Source organism: Choristoneura fumiferana, chromosome 25, assembly GCF_025370935.1.
Source record: "Choristoneura fumiferana chromosome 25, NRCan_CFum_1, whole genome shotgun sequence".
In the NCBI taxonomy this organism is placed as follows: Eukaryota; Metazoa; Arthropoda; class Insecta; order Lepidoptera; family Tortricidae; genus Choristoneura; species Choristoneura fumiferana.
The window spans coordinates 2,696,075-2,704,672 of NC_133496.1; the positions used below are offsets into that span (position 1 = coordinate 2,696,075).

At 36.5% G+C, this 8,598-nt stretch overlaps 1 protein-coding gene and 1 long non-coding RNA gene across 2 annotated transcripts in view; both read right to left on the minus strand.

Moving 5' to 3' along the window:
• Positions 1-1,986: 1,986 nt before the first annotated feature.
• LOC141442109 (uncharacterized) overlaps positions 1,987-8,598 on the minus strand; it is a 59,220-nt gene continuing 52,608 nt past the window's right edge. The window contains exon 2 of the long non-coding RNA XR_012452884.1: positions 1,987-2,307. This is a non-coding gene — a long non-coding RNA (uncharacterized lncRNA). The remainder of the gene's footprint in view (positions 2,308-8,598) is intronic.
• Positions 7,460-8,527, minus strand: LOC141442507 (homeotic protein empty spiracles-like). The gene is made up of 2 exons (XM_074107528.1): positions 8,510-8,527; positions 7,460-7,670 (listed from the first exon to the last, which is right to left on the minus strand). Exons 1-2 carry the CDS (start codon positions 8,525-8,527, stop codon positions 7,479-7,481), a joined length of 210 nt encoding a protein of 69 aa, XP_073963629.1. The 3' UTR covers positions 7,460-7,478.

The window sequence follows — 8,598 nt, forward strand, 5'->3', positions numbered from 1 at the left end:
TTTTTTCCCCGCAAGCTTTCGTGACGTTTTCCTGACATCAAGAAATTCTGGATGTTTATGCAGTTTATGTTTTATGATCTCGTCCTTAGTGTTAATAATTTCTTGACAAAACTGATTTCTTGTCAATTTCATGACGGGACAACTTATTGAGAAATACTCTCCTGTACTATCATCATCATCAGCTGAAGACGACCAGTTTAGAATGAAGGCCTCCCATGTAGAACGCCTCAATGACACGCTACTGGAATCCATCGATGCACCGGTGCTTGCATTCAAGTAACCAGGGATTAATAAATTAAACAGTTATTTAGGCTTATTCTCACATATATTTATACTAAAGGAACTGTCTTAGTGCTAGTTACATACATTTTGAGCCTTTTAATGATATCTAAGTACTAACTGGTTATTTTTCATTTCACCAAAGGAATTGCAAGCCGCTTTGATACTTTCGATCGATATTAGGTTATTGTCCAATGAATGAATTTCACTTTTCTTTTATGGTATGCCAAGTAGAGGCCAAATACACTGTAATTACATGAAGCCAATGTTTATTTCTCTTACTCTCTCACCTATGTACGTATCTATTCATACTCTTCTTTGTGATACTCAACCACAAATCATCAAAATTCAACACAAGTTAATACGGCTCCATATCGGCTCGCATAATTGTTGGAAGTCATAATGTAGTGTTTGACATAACGAAATTAAAATATATATATATCATGGGACACCTGACACCAATTGACCTAGTCCCAAACTAAGCAACGCTTGTACCATGATGATTGATGTATAACGAAATTGTTTGTCATAACTCTTTTTTTCTCTGAATTCATTAATTGTACAGAATTCCTTAAAAGTTAAAACAAACGTAACTTAACCTCTAGCGTTCCGTAGGATGTCCATTTAATTTCTGAAAATTGTACGGTTTCGGCGACAAAAAATTATGACAAACAAAAATTATGATCAACGTTACATTATGACTTTCAAAGATTATGCGTTTACGCACCCTTAATAAACTTAGCTTCGCCATAGAATACAGAATTTAGCCTCCACTTTAGCCCATATCTTAGCGGGGGTCATCATATACAGTAAAGCTCTAAGAATGACTGGGTGACACTTTCCCGGCCAGGACAATACCGACATGGAAATACCGACCCTGTCTTTTGTCTACAAACACGTAGAAACTGACATGAGCTTCTGTGGGCGTGTACACGAAAAACAGGGTCGGTATTTCCGTGTCGGTATTGTCCTGGCCGGGAAAGATTGTCACCCAGAATAACTCAACCTATGACTATTGACTATATGTAGTTGTGGAAGATTCGTATTTTAATCTACAAAATGAATTGTATTAACATAAAAAAACTAATAAAACACAAATACGTTTTATATTATATTGTATACTCTGTATTGTACATAAAACACATAAAAATAATAGTTTCCAAATCGTTTTTACAACTTCTTTCTGTCACAAGGTATAAGACGAGGGTAGAAAGGGACGGTGAATGCGATTGCGAACGTCAGCGCGTTAGAAAATACGTCCTCAGAAAAAGGCTAATCTTAATTTTGTGATTTTTATTTATAAATTTAAAGAACAAATACACAAAGAACAGAAAATCGGACACAGTTGGTAGGACCTTGTGCAGGGTCCGCCCGGATTGCTACCACCATCTTGCTCGGTAATCCTGCCGTGAAGCAGCAGTGCTTGCACTGTTGTGTTTCGGCGTGGAGAGTAAGACATCCGGTGAAATTACTGGCACTTGAGGTATCCCATCTTACGCCTCTAGTTGGCAACGCATCTGCAATACCCCTGGTGTTGCAGATGTTTATGGGCGGTGGTGATCTCTTAACATCAGGAGACCCACTTGCTCGTTTGCCATCCAGTCGAATAAAAAAAAATAAAAAACTGGATTAGTTCCTAATTTTCTAGGTAACTACAGATATTACTGTTTTTACAAAATTTCGAAGTTTTATTTATTTGTTGGAATCATGGTACAAATGATGTTACAAAAAATCAGTGTAGATCAACACAATTCACCATACATGTAATAAAAACGGAAACCCTATTACTAAGACTTCGCTGTCCGTCCGTCTGTCACCAGGCTGTATCTCATGAACCGTGATAGTTAGACAGTTGAAGTTTTCACAAATTATGTATAACTGTCTCCGCTATAACAACAAATACTAAAAACAGAATAAAATAAATATTTAAGGGGGCTCCCATACAACAAACGTGATTCTTTTGCCGTTTTTTGCTAATGTGGCTAATGTCTAATGAATGTTGTATAGATGGTACGGAACCCTTCGTGCCTGAGTCCGACTCGCACTTGGCCGCTGAACAGTTTTGCAAAATAATTCTCCATTTTAATTAACAAAATGGCCGACAGCCCTAATATCTCAATAATCAAGGAATTAGAGTCAATCATAGCTCGGGTAATTAAAAATGGTCATTAAAGTCCGACATGGTCGCTAATCGGAATCACTTAATGAAGAAAATCGCTAATTAAAACCAACTAACGGTTAATTGAGTTGAAAATTGAACGTTGATACGATTCAAGATGGCGGCGTTATTAAAAAATACCTGGAAATTATTTCGTTAACTTCAAAGACTTTATAAATCTATTGCACTTTACCTATTCACTTTTCGTTCGCACTATAATAAAACAATAAAGATTATTTTTGAATTTTCTTTTCTATAAATTTTATTTTTAAATTTGGCAACCTTACCCATTGATCTTTTAGTAAGTACTCAACAAAATATGGTTATTACTGAACGAAATTGTTGTATAGAAACTGCCAATGAAACCATTTTTTATCAATAATTATAAAAATTATCATAAAAATAGATTGTGACAAAATTTCTATTAAGTACTTAGGTAAAATTGTCATTTTTGACAGTGTCTGTAAACATTTTTTTAACTGGTACTAAATGAACTAGATATTTCCCTTTCAGTTTGCTTGTTCCGTGTCCGTTTAATAAAAACATCTACGACACGCTTGTAGTTCTAACTTAGACTCATTGCAAGTTTTCGAAGCCCAAAAAACCAAATTCTAATATGGTGGCATGGTAAATGGTTGTGCTCTGAGGATGAACTCTGATGGAGTTCGAAACGCGTCAGTGTAGTGTGGTGATGGTGATAGTTGAGTTTGTGTGATGTGTATATACGTTTGTTGCATAGACATAACTATCATAAGGATGCGGGTGGGCAAAGTAATTGTTTATACCTTGTTCAAAAACTCATTTAAGTACCAAAAAGTTTCCTTAAAATCATGACTAACGACCCCACAAACAGCAGCATTTAACATAACTCACACAATTACAACTAACATAAAATTAAACTCCAGCCATCCTTTTCGGGTACCACGTTTAAACATTAAAAAATACATTATTACACCATATTACCGGTACCACCGACTTGATACCGCTTTTAATACCAAGTTTAATACCGATGTAATTTTAATGTTTATGTATGGAAGGAAACCGATTCAGCGGTAAACCGACACCCTCCATAACTCGTAAATCAGAGGAACAAAAGACGGGAAGGCCTATACAAATTAAGCTTATAATGGGGCATTAAGGCTGTGGTGGCCAAAAGTACCAGCCTCAGAGACTAAGTATTTACTTAGCCTTTACCCGCAGCTTCGCTCGCGAAACTAAATGAAATTAATCCGAATAACTCACGTCTTAAATAGAGTTTAGCGCGACATATTTTGGAATGATTCGTAGCTTCTTCTCGGAGCAACGCGACTCGTTGGCTGCTGCAACACGCGCACTGCGCGCACCGTTCAGTCAGGATTAATTTCACTTAATATCAGTAAGTCTCACGGTAGTGTCATGTTCGCTCGCGATCATTATAAAAAACAATACGTTTATTCTGTAAGATCTCGCGTAAATATCGGGTTAATGGCCGTCCATATAATGCTTTTCCAGACTTCGTTGCTTAGTTCAACAGATCTAAGCGTACATACAAACGACAGGAAATGACTTTATTTTATACTACTTGTATCTAAATATTTCCAACTGACAAATTGACCTCTGTTTTAGCTGATGGTAAGTACAGATGGGGCTGAAGATGTCGCACACTGGTTCAAAAACAGCCTAACAGAGTTCTGGCTACCGTTTAACCTTAAATTTTATATATCTGGAGAAGCAGACAACAGAAGCGTTTCCATTCATTAATACTCGTCATTATACAAGATGACGAGAACGCAATATTGGCAACTCCCGGTACGACCACAATGTATTACACTTAAGACTTTGCTTCTGACTAGTGTTAAAATAGAAACATAATTTGAAAAAAAAATGTTAGCGCCAAACATATCCTCATTTTGTGTTTTCAGCCAGTCTCAAATGTAACCACGCGGAGGTTCCGTTTAACAAGTGAAAATGATAAATTGTGCTAATCTGAGTAATTGAACATTCGATTTTCACACCTCGGCAAAAACATGGTCAGCTTTCACTGAAAAATTATTTCGATTACCGGCAATTCCAAGTGGCCAGTTTGGCATATTTATAAAACCCAAGAGTTGGCCACCTCACACGCTTGTTCATCTCGACCAATTAACTTTTCTTTTTAATTGTACGTGAACAATGCTGCCAGTGCTCGCAGTTTACGGCTGTGACGTTCCACGGTCTATGGTCTTGAATTAAACGATTCATTAACAATGTCGGTTATCGGCGTTTTAAATTGTTTTTGCTGGGCTGGCTGAAAAGAGTTCGGCTCTTGCCATAGATAAAAAAATATTTATGAAAAAATCTAGGTGGAGTTCAAAAATTTGGAACATGTTGAAACTATTGGATCTATGAGCTGTAGACCTTACGGGTCTATTTTTTACGACATGAACCCCCATGGCACTTCTATGTATATAGAAAAAAAAAAAACTTAATCGACAAAAATTCGAATCTGCTCTCACAAAATTTCACGGGGATCCGTTGAAAAATGTGACCTGTTCGTCATTCCTATTATGTCCGTTATGCTATTGTCTTATTTTAGTCCATAATGATTGACGGACTCGTCTGAGCCTATTAACCCATCAGTATCCTGTGACCTGATCAAGTTCTTTATAGACCGTATCACAAGTGACTGTTACCAATTTGTTAAATTAACTTAAATTAATTAAATTTCCAACACGTCAACAGAATCGCCTTCGAAATTTGAAAAGGCAGGTGTGCCACCATCTCGATACTGACGCGTGAAAGCACTAACAAGGCGATCTAAAGAGATCGTATCTAAAATTCCAACCGCATAGACAAATAGCCGTAGAGAACAATCGTCAACAGTTTAAAAACAATTTGGGCGCGTCGCGAGCAATTACGAAACGCGATTCGAGCCCAAGATACGTTTCTGAACGCATCTCTTAATAATAGACCCACAAACAGCGATAATCGCAGCCGTCATCACGAATGTCTAACCATCCCGTTCTAACGTACGGCCGCTCCGAGCGTGTCCTTTTCTATCATTGACAGCTTTCGTTTAGGAACCGTATCAGCGTTTAAAATCTAACCTTATAATTATACCCACATCAGTGGAGCACGCATCAAAGAGGCATTTTTAATTAATTTAGTCCCAAAACTATTATAATAGGGCCAATTATGTTATGTAATAACTCGTGGAGCTAACAAGACGTTTTGAAACAGTTTTAAAATTTGGGTTTCCTTCATTTAATTATAATGGCTGCTTTATATTATGATGATTTATGAGCCGAGACAGTGATGATTGTTAGAACTTCATTTGGGTACGAGAAATTAGAAGTGGCTCTGGTTTTTGTTTGATCAAATGTTGGTATGCTAGTAAGATAGTAATGATGAACTGTGTTGTTGTTCGACAAATGTTTGACAAACTTGTAGGTAATATCTTTGTTCGGAAATCAAATTCGGAATGCACGGAAAGTCTAATTTCCAATTTTTTTCCTATTTTTACGCTTTTCCCATTATAGAGTTATTTTTTGTAGATGGGTAGGGAGTTGTACACATTACATAGGAAAAAACATCCACGTCGTAAAGACATAATACTTTGCATTTAGATAGCGTTTGGCACCAAATTTTCAGTTAGGTATAAATAACTATTGCGAGAACACATTGTAAAATTTTGCCATATTTGCAAACTGCGTGTGTAAATATAGGTGTATAGTACAGAAGCAACCATCTTGGAATTATTAAGAATGGGATTTAATTTTCAGTCACATTTTTTGGTTTTTCAATATGTTTTAATTTCAGTATAAAACTTTATTTAATTTTTTAAATGGTCTGAACCTCTAGCGTTAGTAGTGTACATTATCTGTGGGTACGAGTAGCTGCAACCGCCATTTTGGTGTCAAAATTAACTGTCAATTAACCTAATCGCTGGTTGGCATTAAGGGGTGGCTTGATTGGCTTGTCATTCAACCCATGCGTACGTAATATGAGCGTCAAGATCGTCGCCAAGGGAGGCAGGGGGGTGATATTAAAGTGCCGCCATACTGTATATTTATTGTATGTACAATCAAGAGCACATTGAAGTTTTCACTTGCTTCGAAAGCTCTCGAATAAACTATATTTTTCCCGTCCTCTCTACTTTACTAGCCACTTTCCCCCCTTAATCATCGGCTGGTGACACCCTTGTGAGCGTCATCCCCTACCTTTAACGTCCGTCTGTCAACTACATACCCTAATCGTCAATTTATTATAGTCCTTAATTATCATGAAATTAATAGTCACTGAAAGCCTTAGGCAGCCCGTGTTTTATTAGCTATGTCTAAGGATTTGTCATTCTTTTGATTGGAGTTCTTGTTTTAAATGTATAAAGAAATTAAGGCCACTTGTTCATCTGTCTGTTTTAATTTCATGTATTGATTGTGTTATGTTGTATTATTAAAACCATTTTTTAGAGAAGGAATGTTACAAAAAATTATATTTACATATTAGTATTTTCGTTTTACCAATGAAACTCACGTGACCCCTATTTTCTTTTGGAGGGGCTGTTTCACCATCCATTGATTAGCGTTAACCGACGGTTAAATGTGATGCCGTCTCCGTCTATTCGAACAAACAGTATCACACCTAACCGCCAGTTAACACTAATCGATGGATGGTGAAACAGCCCCTTAGTATACATATTTAACGCCAACCATACTGACTTGTTGTTTCATAGAATTCCAGAAGCCTATAGATACCTAGGCCGTATTGCCTAGCGTTTCTGGCGCTCTTTTTGTATGCGAAATCTGTCATTTAATTGCGAACGTTAGGCAATACGCCTCTGCAACACTAATATCGCCGCTGATAGCAATCATGACGAGCTTTTTCATCAGAACTAATTTAATTATTAAATAAGTAACATTCATTCATTGGCTTAACCCATCCTAATAAATACATTACTTACCACTACTCTATTTACACAACCTATAATAAATAAATAAAATTTATCAATAGTTATTTACACGTCCACTCAAACGTAGATATAGTCTTTTATATTTTTTTAAACACATATAATAGTCTTGTCATTCTACGTTTCGTTTTCACTCTCACTTAGTTCGTCCATGTCCATGTCAATTAGTTCTTCGTCTTCTTCGTAGGAGTTGTTGAATTGGTTGTCTTCTGGCTTGTTGGAAGAAGAAGACTTGGTGCCAGTCTTCGCTTCCTCCTCTTGCTGCATGCGTTTGTGTTTCGTTCTTCTGTTTTGGAACCAGACTTTTACCTGTTGGACAAAAAAATAAACGTTAAGGAAGAAATTGATAATGATAAAAATTAATGGTGCTTATTTTTGAAGTGAACGAAACGCATTTTTTTGGAAAATGAATTGTTTTATTTTACTTCACAAGCTTTAATGATCCTCTAAGAAAAATAACGATTAAGTTAAAAATACGTAACACAGGAGAAATAAAACATGACAAAATCACAACAAATAATAATTATACCTAAGTAGCCGTTTTTGGCTACAGTGCTTGAGTCTGCGTATTGCTAAAGTACCTATTTATAGCCCTTAGGCCCTTACGTGGCTAGGCTACCAAAAGTACACAGTATCATAGACCTCAAGGAAAAGAACGGAATTTTCAGATATTGCCATGGAATAAAGAACTGAGCTCCTGTGTATATTTCTACATACGCTTAATTTTAAACGCTTTTAAGGGCGTTAATCCGAAAATAGATGAAACTAACGACATAACATCATAAAAACATCGCTTTTTCTAACTACCCTTTTAATAGGTACCATATACCATGTATATACCAAAGGGTTAAAAATACGTCTGAAGATCTATTACATCGCAACAATAAGGCAATTTATTGGCGAAACACACAAAGGATTGTCGAACCAAAAAACTATTGTGACACCCTAATCGTATTTCATGCGCTATTGAAAGAAAAATCCGATTTCCCGCGCAAAAATCTGGTAGCCATTTTGTGCTACAATTTGTCACGCGTTTAATGGCTTGTGAAATCTATTCATACTGCTTCCAGCCAGTGTCGCGTTTCGGAAATTTATAGCGTGAAAGGAGTTCGTATGTTATTTATTTTTGGTTCTATGTATATGTATACCTGGTCGTTATGGGCCATCATTATCATAGAGGAAAACGTCTATTCAAGAAAGAGAGGGTGATAAGTAGTTGACTTAAAGCTGGCAGACT